Here is a 23854-nt window from a genome sequence, read left to right as displayed (position 1 = left end):
CCGTGGCCCTGAACAGGTGACGTGTCAACTATCAATGAATTCCCTAGATAGAAAGGGTGCGCTATCTACAGTTCCTTTATTGAAATAAACCTATATATAATTTGCATACTGTGCAATATACCCAGATGTGCTTATCCTTTCGTGTCGATTATGTGGCGGGTAAATTTCGATTCAATTTCGCAGATCGTAATTCTACAGACACTTTGTTAAAATATGAAATCTTTATATATGTATATAAACCTTTATAACTAAATGGCTATATCTTGTTCTCTGTAGATAGATAGATAGACAGATAGATAGATTTTCCTAAGGTACACTGTCAATAGGAAGGATATAAAAAATACAAAATTCACTCTATATCCACATAACTATGCATCATTATATCCACATTTCTGTGTAACCTTTCTTGTCTCGGTATACAGACGCGCGCGCACACACACACACACACACACACACACACACACACTTGTCTCTAGTACATGGGTATTAATAAGAACATGGCCATACAAAGTATAACTTACACAGTATATTCATTTATGTAAATATATCTAAATAGCTATGTACCTATGCGTATCCCCCTCCACCCGAACATTAGACTAACGTAAGCACTCTGTAATAAAGAACTGTCGTTAAACACAACTGGGGCATCAAACCATGTGCAGCGTCACCGTGATGAATTCAAAAGTTAGATACTAAAAAAAGTGTCATATTTAAATCCATTTCGTCAGTCTCAAGTATGGCAGAGGGGAGGTACAGAAAACGGAATGTGTCCGCCCAATTCTATCTATTCGAATTTTAACAGCGTGTAAAGGATACTGTACACAATTGAGGCTGTGGAATGGGCATATTTGGAATGTACTTACCCTGAATCGTTCGAAACGATTTTTACTGTACTCTCTTGGTCAAATTCGTTAAATGTAATTCCCATGTACCTTTCTGCCAAACGAGAACATTGGATGGATTGTATTCTTTAAGAAAAAAAAAATCACCGTTGCGATTATTTCATCGTTTGAATTCCCGTTTTGTGTTTCAATAATATTAGAATGCGATAACATGAATATCGAATCGAAATGTGTGTGTGTGTGAAGCTGTCTACCCTCCAGAGCACTTCACGCCACCCTAGTGGTGAATTTTAAAAACCACCTTGTAAAAATATTCTCTGTCTTTCTCTCTAAGCCCGTGGAACACAAACTCTGCTTGAAAAACCAAAAACCAGACGCAGCATATCCAGTTCAAAGTCCCATGGTGCGGAAACCACCGGGAAATCGACAGTAAAAAAACAGCAAAAGTGAAGTAAGTTTAAAATGTGCCGCGGGAATGTGTGCATATGGGGGGGTGGGGGGGGGGCTTTTAGTTTTCGGTAGCATGCACCAGCCCCGCGTGCACACAAATCAAGGACGCCTATCCCACCAGCAGCTGGTTAATCCCGCTCAACGTCAGGTCAGGCGGAAGGGCTGGAATTAATATTTGACAACTCTCTCGTCGCCACTGCCATGCCTGACCTCGAGTGCCCCACTGTCACATTACCCCATGACATATGTGTCCCGAATTAATTTGCTGCCGGTTTGATTGGAAACGGGCGTGATAGTATCAGGCCCTGTTAAACCCGAGCACGTTGAAGACGCCTTCCTTGTTTAGTGGGGGCACCGTGCGGACCACTCCCTGGGTGCGGTGAACGCCAGCCGACTGTTTGAAAGACTTAACTACTCCAATCTTGCAGGGTCGACTCCGAGGATCACAACTGAAGTACGTCCAGGTCTTATTTCAAGCGCCACACTACAGAAGCCAACATGGCTGCATGGTAAGATGGCGGAGCGAACTCACGTGCTGGTTTACTATCTGATGTTCGATTGAATGAAGTCACTTGATAGTTGCATGGCCGAGTGAAGTCACACGGTAGTTTATCATATGTTGTACGACTGAATGACGTAATTTGGTAGTGTAATATTTGTTGCATGGCCGAGTGAAGTCACACGGTAGTTTAGTATCTGTGGCACGACGTCACTTGTTAGTGTAATATCTGTTGCATGGCCGCGTGAAGTAAGACTTTGTTTAGTATATGTGGTACGACCGAATGAGTGACGTCACTTGTTAGAGTAATATCTGTTGCATGGCCGCGTGAAGTAAGACTTTGTTTAGTATATGTGGTACGACCGAATGACTGACGTCACTTGTTAGTGTAATATCTGTTGCATGACCGAGTGAAGTAAGACTTTGTTTAGCATATGTGACTGACTTCACTTAGTAGCTTGATATATGTTGCATGACCGAGTTAACTCACACCATAGCTTAGGATCTGTGGTTGACTGAATGAAGTCACTTGCTAGTTTAATATATGTTGCATGGCCGAATGAAATAACATCACAGTTTGGTATCGGTGGTAGAGTGTATGACGTCACTTAGTAGCTTGATGTATGTTGCATGGCCGAGTGAACTCACACCATAGCTTAGGATCTGTGGTTGACTGAATGAAGTCACTTGCTAGTTTAATATATGTTGCATGGCCGAATGAAATCACATCACAGTTTGGTATCTGTGGTAGACTGGATGACGTCACTTAGTAGCTTGATATATGTTGCGTGGCCGAATGAACTCACACCATAGTTTAGGATCTGTGGTTGACTGAATGAAGTCATTTGCTAGTTTAATATATGTTGCATGGCCGAATGAAATCACATTACAGTTTGGTATCTGTGGTAGCCTGGATGACGTCACTTAGTAGCTTGATATATGTTGCATGGCTGAGTGAGCTCACACCATAGCTTAGGATCTGTGGTTGACTGAATGAAGTCACTTGCTGGTTTAATATATGTTGCATGGCCGAATGAAATCACATCACAGTTTGGTATCTGTGGTAGACTGGATGACGTCACTTAGTAGCTTGATGTATGTTGCATGGCCGAGTGAACTCACACCATGGCTTAGGATCTGTGGTTGACTGAATGAAGTCACTTGCTAGTTTAATATATGTTGCATGGCCGAATGAAATCACATCACAGTTTGGTATCTGTGGTAGACTGTATGACGTCACTTAGTAGCTTGATGTATGTTGCATGGCCGAGTGAACTCACACCATAGCTTAGGATCTGTGGTTGACTGAATGAAGTCACTTGCTAGTTTAATATATGTTGCATGGCCGAATGAAATCACATCACAGTTTGGTATCTGTGGTAGACTGGATGACGTCACTTAGTAGCTTGATATATGTTGCGTGGCCGAATGAACTCACACCATAGTTTAGGATCTGTGGTTGACTGAATGAAGTCATTTGCTAGTTTAATATATGTTGCATGGCCGAATGAAATCACATTACAGTTTGGTATATGTGGTAGCCTGGATGACGTCACTTAGTAGCTTGATATATGTTGCATGGCTGAGTGAACTCACACCATAGCTTAGGATCTGTGGTTGACTGAATGAAGTCACTTGCTAGTTTAATATATGTTGCATGGCCGAATGAAATCACATCACAGTTTGGTATCTGTGGTAGACTGGATGACGTCACTTAGTAGCTTGATGTATGTTGCATGGCCGAGTGAACTCACACCATAGCTTAGGATCTGTGGTTGACTGAATTAAGTCACTTGCTAGTTTAATATATGTTGCATGGCCGAATGAAATCACATCACAGTTTGGTATCTGTAGTAGACTGGATGGAGTCACTTAGTAGCTTGATATATGTTGCATGGCCGAGTAAACTCACACCATAGTTTAGTATCTGTGGAAGACTGAAAGACGTCACTTAGTAGTTTGATATATGTTGCATGGCCGAGGAAATCACAACATAGTTTAGTATCAGTGGTCGTAGTAATGACGTCACTTGGTAGTTTAATATATGTTCCATGGCCAAGTGAAGTCACGCCGTAGTTTATTATCTGTTGCATGAGCAAATAACGTAAATTGGCTGTTTCATATGTGTTGCATGACCGAGTGAAGTCATACGGTATTTTGTCCATGACCGAACGCCATCACTTGGTGGTTTAGTATCTGTGGAACGGCTGAGTGACGTCACTTGGTCATTTATCTGATCTTCTGATGTACCACACGGCCGTGTCAGGTTATATAGTTGGTACCTGGTGCATAGAAAAATTAATTAAGCATTAATGTATTTAATAGAGGTATTTTTTAATGCGGAAGAACAGCTTTTACAATGAACAGAAGCAATATCTAAAGTTCCTGGGGATAGAGGGAAGGCTGAGTACGGCCTTAATCTGACGAGGTTTAAAACACAGTCTTTAAGTTGGAATGTGCTGAAGAGAATCTTAAGACCCTTTCAGAAGAAGAACAGGTTTGGGTGGACTCTTACGTTTCCTGTGGGTGATTCCAAAGTTTCAGAACTTGGCAGGAGAATGCCTGGCTGAAAGTCTTGGTTTTTCAGGAGTGGACGAATTTACCCCTTGCTTTTTTGTCACCTCCTGTCCTTGTTAACTATTTACTGTTATTCGTTAATATTAACTATTATTTACTATTAACTATATTTATTAAGTAACCATGTTTGAGATAGGTTGATGAGTCCATCTGCAGCGCTTTTTGAGCCAGATAAGCCATTTTGAAGGGCATTCTCTTACAAGGGGGACTCGGCCCAGTTCTTGTAAACTGCGATTTAACTTGTAACATGAAAATATTGCACCATATCCTGAGTTCATTACTCAAACTAGGACATTTTCTTTTGAATACAAAGACTTCGAGAGGTAGGGATACCGGACATTTCTAGCCCACAAGATTGCACTTGAAAACACAAAACATGGATTAATTCCAATAACCTTCTGAAATACCCATTTTTCTGCTCTGTTTGCAAGTCCTGTTGGTGTGACCGGCTCACAGGTGCCTACATGAGTTTGCATGTTTAAAAATCCACACCCCCAACATGCTGTACTACACCTCTGCGTAGGGGTCCTTTATGCATTATGCTGACTCTAAATCTGGTTTCAGTTTTTCTAAACTACACAGTTTTTTCTACTCTTTACCTAATTTTAATTCAAATTTCACACCTGTGAACTGCAAAAAGATACTATGTTTAAGAGGGGCGTGCTTACTGGGGGAGGTGTGCATGTTGTGTTTGCATCACACATAATCGTTGTGATGCTGTGCTGCTACAACAATGGCCTCTGCCTGCACAGCTTTTTATACACATGCACTTGAAACCATACAGAGAGATGCCACTTGCGTGCTCCCTATGTCTAACAATAATCGGTTTTTTCCAGTCAAGGCAGTGTTATTGTGAAGTGTATATGTGTTTAGATTGCATCACGACCCCAGAATACTTTAACTATGTTGTGGTTGTCTTCAATCTCAATCTGAAATGTGTGGCTGCTTCTCAGGCGTGCGCTTGCATGAATGTGTGACTGAGGAAGGCGCCTGACAGACTAACAAAGTGCCTTCACTGACCAGTGCACTTGGAATGCACATGGTGGGACGTGCACTATTTAGTGAACTTTCACGTTGTTACACTTTTACAGTCTACCTGAAGACGTCAGAAACGCCATGGAGTGCACAGGGGGCCTTCAACAAAGCCCACTTGAAGAACCAACCACTGTTTACACATTCTAAATAAATGATGAGCAGCAAAGGTGCATTTCACTTCCATGTATGTCACTCCTTCTGTATGCATGTCGAACAAAGTCACAAACACCAGCTGAGCTTCATTGGTTTGTATTTCCGAAAATTAGACCAGGAATTTGCTTTTGTAAGATAAGTTCCACACAGGTTTAATATCAGTATGCTGAAGGTTCCTATAAATGCAGTCTCCAGAGTGGAAGTTTCTTCCTACTGTTTTTGGTCTGTCTTCCTGCTTCAATATTGTATTGTCTACACCGAGGGTGTCCAACGTAGGTCAAGGTTTGCAGGGCCACTGCCAGATTGTCAGATTTTTAGGATATCCACATGAAATAGGTTTAGTCCAGAGAACCTAAATGGACCTCCCTTACATACACAGTGGTTACCCAGAAATCTGGCTTGGGTCTGTCTTCCTCGATCTAAAGCTGACACACCAAACACCTTAAAATTAGGAAGACCTGTAACTGTAACCTATATAATTTTTCGGTGGATTTATCTGTCACAGGCTTTTCTTCATTCTTTGAGAACAACCACAACCATAAAGAGATGTGAAGAATGTAACACGCATCAAGGGTCACATGGGAGGCCCTTTTCCCCTCCACATATGTGTAAGTATGACCAGGCTTAAGCGTGTGGCTCAATTGCTTCCTTCAGTGCTCCACATGCGAGAAAATGGGCGCATCATGGCTTCTTTCTGCACACAGGCGTTTCTGTTATGCATGCGGATTTGTGTTGTCCAGTGCACTTATGTGTATGTGCTTGTGAGTGTGTCTGAGTGTGTCTGAGTGTGGCGGACTGTGTGTTTGCACGTGTGTTTTGTGTGCGTGTAAACAAGTGTCCTTGTGTTTGTATGGAAATGTGTGTGCTTGTTTATGTGCAAAAGTGAAATCTCTAAGTACTGGCAAGACTATAGCCCTCATTTACAGGCCTATTGCGCTACCGGTGGGTCACTTTTTTTAGGCGCTGCGGTGGCGCAGTGTCTGCCCATATTTACAAGGCCACCTGAAGTCACCCTGCATGAGTTTTCATGTCCTGTTAATTATGGGCCCGTTTGGTACATTACTCTGGGTGAAAGGGTCGTGCCATGGGTATTGCTAAGGGTGTTCCCACACAACATCCATGGAACCTGACACATTCCCAGATTTACAAAGTGTCATAAACCTGGAAATGGGTCAGAATTCAATGCCTCTCCAGGGAAGGAGATGGAGTGATACAACGAGGAGAAATACTTTCATATCTCCTCTTTTTTTGCTTGGAGCAAAACGCCATTGGTTGTTTTTGTGCAGAAGGGTGTCCCTTCCTCCACAACAACAATCATTCCTGCAATGCAGGCCGCCTTGCACATGCCTTGGCCCACGGCTGCTGCTTGTGCGCCAGCGCAGGGGAGAAGGACATGCGCAGTATCTGCGGCGCATTCGTGGCCCTAAATTTCGAGGCATGGCAGCACAGCAGGAAGGGTTGCTTCGCTGTCTCAAAATATAGTAAATGAGACCACACCTGCGTTGGTCAGTGTCCCTCTCTGCACATGTCTGTGTGTGCGTCTTTTTCTGTGCATGGTTCCTTGATGTATGTGGGGGTGTATGTATGCTTGTGCATGTTGTGAATGTGAATTCTGTAAGTATTGGCATGAGTATGCCCATGGCTCTGTGTTTCTCTGTGCTCGACTTTGCGTATTTCTGTGTCTCTGTGCCTGTTAGTGTGTGTATATATGTGTGTGTTTTGTGTCTGTATTTATGTGGTTGTTAGAGGCCCATGCAGAGAGCACATTTTATGTGTGCAGTTGTCTGTCTGTTGTGCGCAGTTGTGTGTCTGTAGCCTACTTATGTATGTGTGTACACATGTGTGTGTGCCTGAGTATCTGTGAGCGCGTACAGACATGTTATGTTTCATGTGATGACACTTGTAAAAGGTCCAAGCAAGAGTGAGTGTGGGGGGCGGGGCATTAACCAACAGGCTTGTTCACATTTTCACACAGAAACAGGAACAAACAGCTCTCCCTCTCTTACGCACACGAACGCGCGCGCGAAAGCACACACAAACAAACACACAAACCCGCTTTACTTCACACACCGACAGGTTGTACGGGCACATAAGCACGTACATTTCTCACACACAGTCTCGCACTCTGTGCCTACACACACTTTTGACAAATTGCTGCATTTAATCGAACCACGGTTCATATTTACAGTCAAACAGCGTTGCATAAAGAGTGCATATGGCGGCAGGCGATGGGATGTTGCATATATACCATGTACTGCATCCTGAAAGCGCGGGTGCCCGCCTCAGACGAGGTCAGAAGTCGCTCCTCACTGAACAGAACACGTCCCCGCACCTCAGGCTGTCTGCGAGTCATTTCACAATCGGCGAGTTTCTTATCTCGGGCTGCCCATAACGGGGGCCAGGAGAGGCCATACCGGCTGACCTCTCAACCACACCCCCGACAGCCAAGCCCAGAGACCCACAGAATGATAGATATAGACGTTTCTGTGTGTGGGGGAAGGGGGGCAACAAGGCGTGGGTGGGAATAAGTGGCAAAGATAGGCACGCAGAAGGCAGTAGGGTAGGCATGCAGAAAGGAGTAGGTAGGGAGATAGGCAAGTAGGAAAGGTCAGCATAGAAGAGGCGTAAAGCTATGAAAGCAAGGATGCAGACAGACTAACCGAAGGGCGGACAGACGAAATAGAGACGGGCCCACAGCGCACGGATGCATGGATGGATGGTTGAATGGGTGGATAGATGAATTATGGATGGTGATTAGAACACCGATTTGATAGACCAGTTGATGGACGAAATCACATAGGGATGGATCGATGGATGGACTGTATAGGTTTATTAGACGTCTGAGTTCACACCTCAGTGGAAGGACGAAATGCAGCCCCGGATGGATGGATGGCCTTGTAGGTTTATTAGATTTCAGAGGGTGGATGAAATGCGGTCTCGGAGGATGGATGGTTTATTAGATTTCGGAGTGTGGGTGAAATGTGGTCTGGGCGGATGGATGGACGGACTGTGTAGGTTTATTAGATTTCAGAGGGTGGATGAAATGAGGTCTGGGAGGATGGATGGATGGACGGACTGCATAGGTTTATTAGATTTCAGAGAGTGGATGATATGCGGTCTGGGAACATGGATGGGTGGATGGATGGATGGATGGATGGACGGACTGTGTAGGTTTATTAGATTTCAGAGTGTGGGTGAAATGTGGTCTGGGCGGATGGATGGACGGACTGTGTAGGTTTATTAGATTTCAGAGGGTGGATGAAATGAGGTCTGGGAGGATGGATGGATGGACGGACTGCATAGGTTTATTAGATTTCAGAGAGTGGATGATATGCGGTCTGGGAATATGGATGGGTGGATGGGTGGATGGATGGATGGATGGACGGACTGTGTAGGTTTATTAGATTTCAGAGTGTGGGTGAAATGTGGTCTGGGCGGATGGATGGACGGACTGTGTAGGTTTATTAGATTTCAGAGGGTGGATGAAATGAGGTCTGGGAGGATGGATGGATGGACGGACTGCATAGGTTTATTAGATTTCAGAGAGTGGATGATATGCGGTCTGGGAATATGGATGGGTGGATGGGTGGATGGATGGATGGATGGACGGACTGTGTCGGTTTATTAGATTTCAGAGGGTGGATGCAATGCGGTCTGGGAAGATGGGTGGATGGATGGACGGACGGACTGTGTAGGTTTATTAGATTTCAGAGGGTGGATGAAATGAGGTCTGGGAGGATGGATGGATGGACGGACTGCATAGGTTTATTAGATTTCAGAGAGTGGATGATATGCGGTCTGGGAAGATGGATGGGTGGATGGATGGATGGACGGACTGTGTATGTTTATTAGATTTCAGAGGGTGGATGCAATGCGGTCTGGAAGATGGGTGGATGGATGGACGGACGGACTGTAGGTTTATTGGACCACTGAGTTAATATGGTAGTGGGTGTGTGAAATGCAGTCTGAGTGGCCGGATGGTTGAATGGATGGAGTGAATGAACAGCGAATTATTAAATGGCGACGTCTGTTTAAGACAAGAGTGGCCTGAAAGTGAGTTGAACGCTCACAGTATTTATTAAAAGGCTCTTGTTTTTTCCGTCTATATGGGAACCCTATATAGACGTCCGACCAATATTACGCCAGTTTGAGCACATATCACAGCGTGGAATAGGTTTCTCGGATAACAATCGCATAGCATATGTTGAGGGTTGTGAACTTTTGGCCACAAAAGCTCTCTCCTACATATGTTCCACAGTTGCACTCCACAACAATCCTTTCCGTCTTTCCTTTGTCTTTTGGTGAATTCATGGCATGCCACATACGTATTTCGAACGATCCCATTTTGAGACAATTACTTGTTATTTATTTTAATTTAATATTAAACAAAAATCGTCACAGGACAACAAGTATGTTTGTAAGAATCACATATATTTGTTATTTTATTTTAATGAATGATGCCTTCGTGGCATCACGCTGCACACAAGTGGGAGCTTGCGAAAAAAACACTGTTTAGGGTGCGAAAACATAATTTTATTGCGACTAGGAGTAATCTCTAGGCTGAAAAGTAAAATTAGGTGCCAAAAAACATAAGATCCGGCCCCTTGCAAGGTAAAATGTCTGGGGGATTCTTTCGGATTGGTATGCCATGCTATGCAACTCTTCTGCCTCCATTTCCTACAAGTGCGCCTCATCACTCACCCACGTCGCTATATTTCACCTGCTCAACGAGTTACAGATACATTTTGTTTTACAGCTCCTTCATCGATTTTCGCTTTTCTGAATCGTTAAAATTATGTAAGGTAGTAGTTTATTGGAAAAGCTTTGCCTCTTAATTGGAATATAAATACACGAAATGTCAGCAGTTGCTATAGAGACACAAATTAGATTACCGAAGCGTAATAAAGCATTTAGTAAAAACATGAAAGTAGTTGTAATATTTTACTTACAAGCCCATATACCCAGTAAGCATTTTATTAAGTTAAGACAGGCCTATGCTGCGACGATAAAATGCGCGTAATTCATGAACCAATATCCAGATGGTAGGACAGGCTTCTCCGCCATTTTCCTCCGTTTTCTACTGCAAAAGTGAAAGCTAGAAACACTTAATATAGTTGGTTAGTATAAGTGTTTCAAAAACATTAGGTTACGACACAGTGTAGGTCTCCTGTGTCAGGGAAAAAATGTGTATTTCCACGTATTTTAAAACAAGTTAAGTAGAGCCCCTTCTAAAATATAGCTAATCCGGAAGACACATATTCTTGGCTTTCAGGACTCTTTTCCAGATGGGTTGGGCAGTTTTTAACTAAATCATAGCTAGTTTGAGATACTGTTAAATTGCATTCCAGTACCGCTTAGTTGTTTTTTTTTCCTTTCCGACGGATGTCGAACAAAATACTGGGACCATATACTTTGTTTATGTCCCAGGTCAATGTGTAAAAATTAAAATTGCATCAACGAAATATACGAGATATATATACACACGCACACACACACGTATTGCTACCTAAACGTTTTAATAGAAATAAACATCTACTCGTCTGATGCAGGATTTTCCTATCTTCTTTTTTGTAAAAATAAAAAGGCAAGTAAATGCATAGCTAGCTCTCGTCTCTTATACTAGATGCTGGAGCTTCTTCAATTGTAAAATAGACGTACAAAAAATGTCAGCAGCAGAAGAAAAAAACACAGCGCCCGGCACAGCTCAGTAGTAAAAGAAAGTGGTGTGACTGAGCGCTGAGTCGTGTGGGTTGCGCGCAGGCGCAGTGCGCACAGCCCCTCGGCTAATGCCTTTCAGGCTTCAGCAGGAGCTGTCACCCGTGACGTCAATCATCCGGCGCCGGCCAATCAGCGCGCGCCGTTATTGTTCAACTCTCTGGGCCGTAGAAGCGCCCATGAATCTCTATTCAGGGTCTCGAAGTCTCCTGCTGCTGCCTCTCAAGCGTATGGGATCCCACGTACGCATTAAAAGAAAAAAAAAACTTGACGAACTTTGAAACAAAGTTGTTTTTTTATTATTTTCCTGCTGGCAGGTGACTTTAGATTAGGGGCGATGAGTTTTGACGCCTGGGGGAGTCCGGGCGCGGAGCCTGCGCTCTGTGACCGCAGCCCGGCGCTGAGATTAGTTGACTTGGCAGCGGGGGCTCACCCCTACCACCACCACCACCATCATCATCATCATCCTGCCCCTCAGAGCATGACAGGCTTCCCGGGGTTCGGCGCTTACCCGCACGCCATGGCTCCCCCGCACCCCGGGGAGTGCGCGGGGCCGGCTCCCCCGCTCCGGCCCGAGCACCTGGGGCAGCAGCAGCGCCCCGCGGCCCTCAGACTCAGCCCTGCCCACCACCAGCTGCACCACCTGCACCAGCCGCAGCATTACCACCACCAGCAACCGCCACCGCAGCAGCACCCCGGCCACTCGGGAGCCTTCCTCCCGGCTCAGCCTGCCGGTCCCTACTCCCTGCCTCACCCGGCCCAGGTGCTGTCCGCCGGCCGGGATCTGCTCCTGCGCCCGGGGCGGCCGCAGCATGCGCCCAACTCTCACCACGGCATGTTTGTCTCAACAACAGGTAGCTGCTCCGGCGGGCACCATGGTCAGCAGCGCTCCGAGGCCGCAGCCTTCCACCACCACCACCACCCCCTCTTCTCCGGACTTCACCACGAGCAGCCTGCACACGCAGCCCCAGGAGGCCACCCCCTGAACGGACAAATACGGCTCGGGCTACCTGGAGACATGTACGCGCGGGCAGAGCACTTCAGTCCAGTGCCGACTGCCCGGACGGAGCCTCTCGTCCCCGCCGCCGCCCTGCACAGTTACCCCGGCATGAGCCTGAACGTCAACCTGGCCCCGCACAACGGCCCGGGTGCCTTCTTCCGCTACCTGCGGCAGCCCATCAAGCAGGAGCTGCTGTGCCGCTGGATCGAGGAGGGCCCAGTGCCTCGAAGCCTCTGCTCCAAGACTTTCAGCACCATGCACGAGCTGGTCACGCACGTGACGGTGGAGCACGTCGGGGGACCCGAGCAGCCCAACCACGTCTGCTTCTGGGAAGAGTGTCCGCGGGAGGGCAAGCCCTTCAAAGCCAAGTACAAACTGGTCAACCACATCCGAGTGCACACGGGCGAGAAGCCCTTCCCCTGCCCCTTCCCCACCTGCGGCAAAGTCTTTGCAAGATCGGAAAACCTCAAGATTCACAAAAGAACTCACACAGGTCAGTATGGTCGTCCTCCCTTGCAATGCCACCGTTAATCCATCTATACATCGCATCATTTGATTTTTTTCAGTTTTTTTGTTTCTACAAGCACACTCCATGGGTAGTTATCTCCATGTGTTGTTCATTGTTCTTACACAAGTCTGCATGGTATATATGCTGTTTTCATGTCTTTTTGTGTATTGATGTGGCACAGTAGTGCACTTTTGAATCTCTTCACGTTTTCAGATAGCTATTTTTAGATTTGTTTAGATAAATGTTTGAAGAACGTGTCTGAAAAGTACACTAGTGTGTGGCTTTCTTGTAAATGTTGAGTTCCTGGGTAGAATTTGGAATGTGTGCAGTTGGTTTAATACTGTATTCCAGGATATTTGTGTAGTGCAAGTTACACTAACATCTGTCAGTTCTGAATGGCGGTTGGAGATGAACTGTGTGCACAGACACCGGAGCTCCGAGGACCCCTCGTATGTATAATTAATGCCATTTCTTGAGGAAACTCATCCTCAGATCTCTTAGCCTGTGCCATGCGTTATATGTTACTGCAGATTCAAAACTGGTCTTTTCTTGCCTCGTCAGCAGACTTTCAAAAGTGTAATATTGTCCAAAAGTGAAACAAAATAGCAAACAAAACCAAAATCACAGACGCTAATAACACAATCCTTCCGGGCACTAAACAGAGCACCGCAGCTAACAGAGCAGCCGGGCGGTGAATAGAACGCATACTTTAGATAAAATACTTCTGTTGCACATTCAGCGGTGACTCTTTCTGCACTGTGGGAAATGTCCGCGATTGTAGCTGGTGGGCGGTGTTGAGCACGTACCCGTGGTCTCTTTAGTGTATGTGTTGCTTTCTGCTGTAGACGTGCTTTAGATATCCCCTTTTCCGTGTACGGCGCCTGGATTCGGCTTGCAGCATGGCCAAGCCACACAAGCTGCAGCACCCCGTCCCCACCCCGCCCTCCATAAACGCACACACCACCACCACACCATCCCCGAGGAAGGCACAGTTAGGTAAACAACCAAGCAATTCCTTTGAAGACCCCGGCTTTGATGTCGAGGAAAGGGGTGTCATGAAATATTGGCCACAACTGCCTTCCTTCTGTTAGGTACATTTAGAGCGGGCTTAGATCTCTTTACATGTATCCCAGTGTTTAACATCAGCGCGTGCTCTGGTCTACATATAAAGCAGTAGCACGGCCCACGGACAGTTCTATTTTCCCATATGGGCATACGTATTTATCAAAGTGTCTGAAAGCGTTTGAGGGCCTTCAGGATTGGGCGTTCTCTAGAAATAGTTTTTTTTTGATGAAGTGGTAGCTCCTGAGAAAACAAAACAAACCAGGGGTTAACTCGACAGGTGCACAGGGAAAAAATAAAAACAACGCAAACGGGATCACACAAACACACTCGGAGGAGAAACGTACATGAAGATAGGATGAAACGTGAATGTGGAGGTTGGGCTCAGGAACCTTGCTGTGGTACAGTGTAACAGTTGTTATGCTTTCTGGTGTAAAATGGCGGATTAGGCTCTTTTTGAGACCAGCCTACACGTGTGCAACGGTGCAGTATGCCACACGATTCTGTGTGGAGAGCAACAGGAATGGTGTTGGTATTTGTGTGCGTGCTGACATGCCTGTGCGTGCGAGCGTGTGCGTGTGTGTCTGTACGTGTGTGTGTTTGTGGTAGACGACTGACTGGTACAGATATGAGCCGCGTTATAATATGGAGCCAGTGTGTAGCAACAAATACGGTGTTACGGTGTGTGTGGCACAGGGAAATGTGAGTGGCAAAAAGCATAAAGGATGTGGCAAAAAAACAGTAAGCACGTATGTATGCGCGTGAAGGAAGGATAGATACATAGACAGACAGACAGACAGATAGACAGATAGATAGATAGATAGATAGATAGATAGATAGATAGATAGATAGATAGATAGATAGATAGATGCACTTTCGATTCATATACAAGGTGTGTGGTTAGTAGTGCAGTGCACGCGTTTGTGCGCATGCAGTCAGTATAAAGAAATACAGTGGGTATGATTAATTATGATTATGTGCCTATATAATAAGAAAAACGATGTGGCGTTTGTGAGATACGAGACAAGGTGGGTGTGTGTGTATGTGTGTGAGTGTATTGTCATACAAATTACAGTGTGTAGTGTGTAAAAATTAAGTGCATTTCCCCGTAAAACAGCAGTGTGACGCCTGTGTCACAAACTAGAAAATACCCGCGTGTATAGGATACAACTTAAAGTATGCCTGCGACTCAAGATAAAGCGTGTCTGTGACAAATATTACGCGTGTGCGTCTGAGCACTTGGGTGTGAGCGCGTGATAAAAAAAATGAAACGCGTGTGCAGCATAAACATGAAAAGAATCGTGCAGTCAGACAGTTTCTGACAAAAGCAGACTATGGCGCCCCCTCTGAAAACCCCCTCTCCGCTCCCCGAAGAGGGAAGTAGGTGTCGAATGAATGGAGTCGCGCGAGGCGGGTTGACAGATTGAGCCAGCGCGCACCCTTCACCTGGGTGCACGGCGGCGTGCTTTATGCGCGCGCCCATGCCCGGGGGCTCTTAACTTACCGCTTGCTTGTTCTACACTAACGTGCCTGATTGCTGGTTTCAGCGCCAGAGGCTCGGGGTCAAACTGCTTTTTATGTACAGCTACACTTCCAGGGTGCTTACTGGTAAGCAGGCGCCTCCTTGTACCCACTGAAGATATGTCTACACAACCTGCCCCCATCGAGGTGTTACAAGCAGCATCGCTTCCCCTGAAAACAACATTTGGAAACGTGAGGGGCGATGGACCAATGGGCTTTTATTGTGATCGCCGCAGAAGTCTGACAAACGAATTTGCATGAAGATAATTGAAAAGAGAAGGGAGAAACAACCAATCCCCAATAAATTATGACGAATACTCATCCATTAAAAAATGTTACCCTGTCTGGCTAATGGAGAAGCCTCGAAGTCACTAGGTTCACAAAAGGGTTAATCCGAGTTCACCCACCAGTAGGGGCCGTCATGCTTTAGGCCTACACAAAATATACCTGGCTTTCAATTATATCCTACACAGGTTTATTCTGGATGAGTTTCATTAACTAAAGTTTACATTACACTCATGGTGTAATAACAAGGAGCTGTAAGTATTTGGCCCATCCCAGTATTCTCAAACGTCGCTTACCCCGTTTTCAGGCATCTTTTACTGCTCACTTTGAATCTAGCTGGTTGTATGTGTGTGGCACTATGTATCCTGGTTGCATCTTTTACTGCTCACTTTGAATCTAGCTGGTTGTATGGTTGTGGCACTATGTATCCTGGTTGCATCTTTTACTGCTCACTTTGAATCTAGCTGGTTGTATGTGTGTGGCACTATGTATCCTGGTTGCATCTTTTACTGCTCACTTTGAATCTAGCTGGTTGTATGCTTGTGGCACTATGTATCCTGGTTGCATCTTTTACTGCTCACTTTGAATCTAGCTGGTTGTATGCTTGTGGCACTATGTATCCTGGTTGCATCTTTTACTGCTCACTTTGAATCTAGCTGGTTGTATGCTTGTGGCACTATGTATCCTGGTTGCATCTTTTACTGCTTGCTCACTTTGAATCTAGCTGGTTGTATGCTTGTGGCACTATGTATCCTGGTTGCATCTTTTACTGCTCACTTTGAATCTAGCTGGTTGTATGGTTGTGGCACTATGTATCCTGGTTGCATCTTTTACTGCTCACTTTGAATTTAGCTGGTTGTATGCTTGTGGCACTATGTATCCTGGTTGCATCTTTTACTGCTCACTTTGAATCTAGCTGGTTGTATGCTTGTGGCACTATGTATCCTGGTTGCATCTTTTACTGCTCACTTTGAATCTAGCTGGTTGTATGCTTGTGGCACTATGTATCCTGGTTGCATCTTTTACTGCTCACTTTGAATCTAGCTGGTTGTATGCTTGTGGCACTATGTATCCTGGTTGCATCTTTTACTGCTCACTTTGAATCTAGCTGGTTGTATGCTTGTGGCACTATGTATCCTGGTTGCATCTTTTACTGCTCACTTTGAATCTAGCTGGTTGTATGGTTGTGGCACTATGTATCCTGGTTGCATCTTTTACTGCTCACTTTGAATCTAGCTGGTTGTATGCTTGTGGCACTATGTATCCTGGTTGCATCATTTACTGCTCACTTTGAATCTAGCTGGTTGTATGCTTGTGGCACTATGTATCCTGGTTGCATCTTTTACTGCTCACTTTGAATCTAGCTGGTTGTATGCTTGTGGCACTATGTATCCTGGTTACATCTTTTACTGCTCACATTGAATCTAGCTGGTTGTATGCTTGTGGCACTATGTATCCTGGTTGCATCTTTTACTGCTCACTTTGAATCTAGCTGGTTGTATGCTTGTGGCACTATGTATCCTGGTTGCATCTTTTACTGCTCACTTTGAATCTAGCTGGTTGTATGCTTGTGGCACTATGTATCCTGGTTGCATCTTTTACTGCTCACTTTGAATCTAGCTGGTTGTATGCTTGTGGCACTATGTATCCTGGTTGCATCTTTTACTGCTCACATTGAATCTAGCTGGTTGTATGCTTGTGGCACTATGTATCCTGGTTGCATCTTTTACTGCTCACTTTGAATCTAGCTGGTTGTATGCTTGTGGCACTATGTATCCTGGTTGCATCTTTTACTGCTCACTTTGAATCTAGCTGGTTGTATGCTTGTGGCACTATGTATCCTGGTTGCATCTTTTACTGCTCACTTTGAATCTAGCTGGTTGTATGCTTGTGGCACTATGTATCCTGGTTGCACCTTTTACTGTTCACTTTGAATCTAGCTGGTTGTATGTTTGTGGCACTATGTATCCTTCACTTGTGAATAATATTTTTCAAGTTCATGGGGGGGAGAGAGAGAGAGAGAGAACAACAGTTTTGCATGTGAAGGAGACACTATGTTGGTTTGTAGGTTGGCCCTCAGGAACACATGCTTTTAAGGGCACTGCACGCTCAGGCCCGAGTCCAGACCGTTAGTGCACCAGATATTTGCTTAGCTGAGGGGCGCCTGGATCATTTCCAAAAGGGGACTGATGCCCATAGTAAAACATGTGCGCATTGGAGGGATTTCAGTGTGGCGTGCGCCGCAAAGAAACAACAATAACACCCTCTCATCTGCAGCTCACCTCGGCACCACTGTTAGCGGTAATTAGCGCCTTGTCCTAACTGGCAAAACGTCACCGCGGCCTAAAACCGAGCCCTCCACGCAACGGTAATTGTAGTCATCCGAAACAGTAGTTTTATTTTAATTAAGCGATTTCGCGAGCAATAGCATAGATGCAGCTTTTTAATTATGGCCTCGCTGGCTTGCCTTATCCGTCAGCTAAGTACAGAGGAGGAACTAGCGCGTGGCAATAGAGAGAGAAAAAATTGGATTTTGGGTAAATTTGGGTTACAACGGCTCACGAACTGGAAAATCTGTCTTTAATTATTATTATTAATTTTTACAATAAGCACAGTTTCTTATACCAGACAATCAGCATACTCTGGATCTTGTAAATGCAGAAGGTTGACCATGGTTTAATTAGAATTTATTGAAAAAGCATTTTGCAAAACACCACGTCTCCATAAGCAAGAAAATCTTTATCCCAGAAAAATTACTAAGAAAACCATAAGCGCAATTTTGGTGAGTGGAATTCTCAACCTATAGTGACCCACAGAGTTAAGGGGTGTGTGTGTGTGTGTGTGTGTGTGGGGGGGGGGTATTCATGCTCATTGTAAGGAGTAATGGCAATGTGGTAATTCTGAAGGGTTTCCAACTTTGCACATGGCTTCATTGCAACAATACCGTAGTTTTTAGAAAGCCCCTATCCTATGTTAGAAAGACCCTCACCCACCCCCAAACACACGCACAGCCCTTCCTGGATAACTTTCCTAACTCCAGGAAGACCCCCCCTCCACCCCCCCCCCCCTTTACTCTCGGTTTGCTTTAGACTGCTCTGCCGTTGCACAGATTTATATTACTCTATCCTAATAGGATTATTATTTTACCCACATAAGTGTTCTGAGCGAATCTGTTACCTAGTGTATAGGTGTTTTTGCAGTTTTCAAGCACCCACTGACGCTAATGTAGACCTCTATGCTATTTACATGCACACTTTGACTTTGTAACTTCAAGACAGCTGTTGGACTAAAAGTATACATAATCCCCTGTGTAAAGCGCCGAGAAGCTATGTGGTAGGCTTTTGGCGTGCCACGACACCCTTTTTTCTAAATATTTAGTAAACTATGGCACAGAGAATGTGGATGAGACCATATTCCCGAATCCCAGCTGTTGCACATTGCTCGCTGGTAGGAACTGTTAAAAAACGAACTTGGCTTTTGACGAGTTCTGTAGGGGGACAGAGATGCCACAACTAAGTGTGTGTGTACTTGGATGGGTGGTGTGAGTGCAGTGACATTCGTGAGTAACAACCTTCTTCTAAATACAGCCTTTTGTTGCCTTTGTGCTCATTTCTGCACGACAAGAAACCTCTACCGGTTTTTAATGTTAGCTTGTTGCACTTTCAGGTGAAAAGCCCTTCAAATGCGAGTTCGACGGCTGCGACCGACGCTTTGCCAACAGCAGTGACCGGAAGAAGCACTCCCACGTCCACACCAGCGACAAACCGTACAACTGCAAGGTGTGTGGCTGCGACAAGTCGTACACCCACCCCAGCTCCCTGCGGAAACATATGAAGGTGCACTGCAAGTCCCCTCCCCCGAGCTCGGGCTACGAGTCGTCCATTCCTTCCCTGGTGTCCCCCTCCTCGGACTCGGGCCAGGAGCCGCCAGCCTCCTCCTCCCACTCGGAACCCTTGCCATCCTCTCGGGCGGCCAACCTAAGCGAGTGGTATGTGTGCCAGGGCTCGGGGGCTGCAGGCATGCCCACCCCTCCTAGCAACACGCCGTCCCCGGAGCCCGGGGACACCCGCTACCCAGACTGCGAGCCTAGGCCCAACTACTAGGACTCAGGCCTCCCAGACCGCACCGGAACAGGAAGTAGCGCACCGGAGCAGTACACAGGAAAGCTTCACTTAAATGGATGGGCCAATGCAGAGTCACGCCACAACACGGGCAGAACTAAGTACATTGTGTTCTCTTGGCGTGTTTTATTAGAAAATATTATTTTTAATGGGAGCCATGATTTTCCCAATCACTTCCCCTCGCCTGCCATCTTGTGTAGGACCGTGATAAACTCATTTCCTCTCTTTCACTTTCGCTTATATGTTTACGAATCACCACTTTTACACGTTTTTTGTATCAAGGAACCAAAGTGTTTTAATACTGATTTATAAACAATGTACAGATTGTTCAATTTTAGTGGCAGTGTTTTATTGATCAACAATTTTGATAGACTTTTCATGTACTTTTTTTGTTCAAAAACAACAATTATTTGTTGGCAATTTGTATATAAACGAGGAACCCGAGCTTCTTATTATCGTATTGTAAATACAGAATCCCATTATCATTCCAGGTATGTATATTTTGCTCACCCTTGTCAAATGAAAAAACAATTCCAGCCCGTGGCCTAATTGCATTTTTCCCATGACATTTTACATTTGTAACGTTTCTTTCTTCACGTGTATTTCTTAAACATATTTTGATGTCAGAAAATGATGACCGGGAGAAGGCGTTGGGGATACCAGGTCAAAATATTCATGAATGTTGTGAGTGGCGTTGTGCAGTTTAAAGTCTACTTAAACGCATTTGTACGTTTTTACATTTTCTGAATGAACAATGGAACACGTAAACAAAAAGTATTTCTAAACGCAGAACAGATGTCTTGTAAATTATTTGCTCCTTTTGTAAGTAAAACACCACTGGCGTTGAAACATTTGAAAAACGTGTTTTTTTTTCTAAATCAGGTCACGTTAATTTTGCAGACAAAGCAATTCTCATAGTTGCAAGGTGTATGAATTACCAACCGAGAAATACCTGAACGCGCTTCCCTTGTTGACGCCGAGAATCCATTTCCGTGCTGTTTTTCCCTTCACACTTTCAGAGAGCTCCGGGATGCAGACTGCATGGCGAAGCGTCCAAGTCCTTTTCTCTTTTTTTCAGTCAAATCCCAGCGGTAGCCGTGCGCCCTGCTCGGTGCGAACAATCGGGCCGCTGTGAGAAATAGAAAGCGGGATTAAGCTGGTGTCTGGCCCCCAAAAGTCTGCACAGCTGTAGAAGATACATATAATCCTGCTTAAACCCGATTCCACCCCGAAAAAGTCTCCAGAAAACAAGTTGCAAAAAGAGGGTTTTGCGCCCTCCATCTTCGTAAGACTTCTAGGCACATGCAAAATAAAACCCTGCGGCTCACAGCCACACAGCCGAGTTGGTGTCTATCCCCAGCGGTTTTGTAGTACAGTATTATACTGGCTGTGTAACCAGACTTTTCTTTCTGAAGCATAAAATTCTACCTTGGGCCCCCCAAAAAAGTCTGGCATCCGCAGGGGAGTTTTCCCATGGCTCAAGGTTTGATTATGTCCCCCCCCCCCCCCCCCATTCCCTTATCCATTCTGATCTTTTTTTCTCTTCTTTTTTTTACACACCCGCTTGGTTCTGCGGGTAATCACCTTTAATTTTTCATTTGCTTGTTACAGATGTCCACCCCGTTGCTCTCAAGGTACTGCAGACAGCCGCAGCTGAAAGCCTGAATATTGCGCCGCAGACATCAAAGCCGCCCTTCCACAAAGACCTATTTCTTCCCAACGGTGCATCTTCATGGTAAGTTAGGATTTCTATGGCAATCGGCGAGTCATACTTAAATACTGAAAGCCCAAGTCTGGAGTCTTTCCAGGCTTTTCACCACCGACAAAATATTTACGTCTAACAGGCCTACTCCCCACCTCCCTGTATACAAGTATATGTAATTTTTTTGTTCGGGAAGAGCTAAATCATTGCCATTAGAATCCCTGCAAACAAAAACCACGCGAATGGGCACTTGTCCTAGATCACAATAAAATGGATAATAATGTCAGGAAGAAGGGCCTTCTGAATCGAGGCGTCAGTTAACTTTACTTTCTTCTCTCTGCAGTGATCAGAGAAGGCATTTTGATTTGATGGCGCGATTCTAAAGGCAAGGAAACGGGTTTTAAGGGAAAGAAAAGGAGAAGGTCTAATGAAGCCAGGGTTGTTCAAAGAGTCTTTTTTTTCTGGAAGGTGGGGGCCGGGATGGGGAGAAAGTGTGAGTTTTATGGCGCGTCAACATGCCACGTTAAGCTCTCTATGGTAATGACTGGAGCAATTGCAAGCTGCTTTCAAAGGAGACACACTTCATTTGAGACACTCTATTAAGACACATTTCCACTGACCTTTGGTTTCATGTCGGCTTAATATGGCCTACCTACCATCCATCATGTGGCTTCTTGTAAAGATTTCTATTTCTCAAATGTGTGTGTGTGTGTTGTGTATGGGGTGGTAATGGGCTAGAGGTGACACAATGGCAGGGGACCATTTCTGACAGATTTACATTTTAGCTTTTGAACGAACAATACTTTGAAAAAGTTTTCGAGGTCATTTGCTAATGTAAATTTCACACATAGGCACACACACTCCTACACGCACACACAGGCACACAATGGATATCTTAGTGGCACAGCGCCGTGGGGGGACCCTTGTTGCCCTTCGTAGTTTTGATCTGTGTTCTATTTAATGGGTGAGGTAAACGGACAATAAATATAAGCGTTTGCACAAAACACACACATTTGATATCTTAGTAAAAAAATGTAGGTATTTATTTTGGAATGTTTCTATATCGCCAATATGTCCTTTCTTGCCTCTACAGAGGGTTTTGTTACACCGAACCAAGTGTGCTGCCTGAGTAATGCATTTAAGTGAAACATAAAAGTAACTGTACAGGATAAGTGTGTTTATGGTAAAAAAACGTGTGCATGATTCTTGGCACCTGGACCAGGAGGCGTAGTGGCTGGGGTCCTTGAGTGTATGATAACTACCATGTGTATGGAAGGAGAACCCACAATGCAGAAATAAGGTGACAATTGTGTTAAGACATACACTGTCAAAGAAGAGAGGTAACCTGCACATCTTTACCCACTTTCTGTGTTTTGGAGTTGTTACAATTGTGACTCGTTTTATTAGTTTAGTTCTCAGGCGTGAGGTAGCTTGGTATGCTTGCTAAGAAGTTGCGGGTGTTCCACAGTGTCGGCCTATCTGCACCTGGAGAAATATGGCCATATTGGAATACTTGGCGTGTACAGTGGATAACTTCCAAAGGTGCCCTGGGATCTTTCTAGAAAATCTTGTCCATGATGCACATGGCTTTGAATAACCCCTGCTCACCCCCTTGTTACCTTGGCACAAGCAGTCATATTATGCGTAAAGCATTTTTGTACATACACACACAGTAACACAGTGAAAACACTACAAAAGGACACCACACCAAGTTAGAAACATACCAAATATTTATCTGAATAAAACAAGAGCAAAATGAAAAAAATCTAACAGACATAAGCAAAGATATCACTTAAAAAAGGTTCAAAATATTTCAGTCCATAGGAAACTATGGATGCTTCACTTTTAAGACAAAGTACCTGAAATGCATCAAAATCATAGACGAAAACAGGCGCAGGGGAGGTTAGGCACCAGCTACACAAATCAATGCTTCGTTTCCTTCCTCCCAGGAGAGGTGATGTGTCGGTTCCTTACTGCGATGGGAGGTGATGCGTCGGTTTCTTGCTGCAGCGCAGGGGAGCTAATGCGTTGGTTCAGTACTGTGAGGGGAGGTTGCAGTGATGGGAGGTAATTTGTTGATCTCTCGACACACAACCTCGGTTCCTTACTGCTGGACAATGTAGATGAAGAAATTGGCGCACAAGTGCGATGCATCGAAAATCCGAGCGTTCTGGGTCAATGCGTCGGTGGTGAAATAGGCACTGAGTCGATTTTCCAGCCGTGGAGCAGATGATGTGTTGACTATCTTGGTTCTTTGCAGCAAAAATCACCCCCAAGGGCCCAGAACTGGAATTGGCACGACTTGGCAGGTCAGAACTCACAGCAGAGGAGTTCAGGGGCTGCAGATGAAGTCTTTGATGGCCCTGAGACTTCCTAATAGTAGG

At 45.0% G+C, this 23854-nt stretch overlaps 1 protein-coding gene across 5 annotated transcripts in view; it reads left to right on the top strand.

The window, feature by feature from the left end:
• The window catches only part of LOC146785779 (zinc finger protein ZIC 4-like), a 394504-nt gene that overhangs the window by 4540 nt on the left and 366110 nt on the right, over nt 1–23854 (top strand). For 2 of the 5 annotated variants that reach the window (XR_014970794.1, XR_014970793.1), the window contains exons 1-3: nt 11062–12764; nt 19314–19426; nt 21380–21503. Coding sequence is in view for 1 of the 5 variants with exons in the window: in XM_085635034.1 (XP_085491160.1) it covers nt 11609–12764; nt 19314–19750 (1593 nt within the window). In the remaining 4 variants the exon portion in view is untranslated. Of the gene's footprint in view, nt 1–1176; nt 1294–1720; nt 1802–6061; nt 6165–11061; nt 12765–19313; nt 20606–21379; nt 21504–23854 lie in introns of those variants that run through there. The other 3 variants (XR_014970795.1, XR_014970796.1, XM_085635034.1) reach the window with 3 other exon arrangements.

This window comes from Triturus cristatus, chromosome 11 (assembly GCF_964204655.1).
Source record: "Triturus cristatus chromosome 11, aTriCri1.1, whole genome shotgun sequence".
Taxonomy (NCBI): Eukaryota; Metazoa; Chordata; class Amphibia; order Caudata; family Salamandridae; genus Triturus; species Triturus cristatus.
The sequence above is the reverse complement of the archived record's forward strand: the minus strand, read 5'-3'. Positions and strand labels throughout refer to the sequence as shown.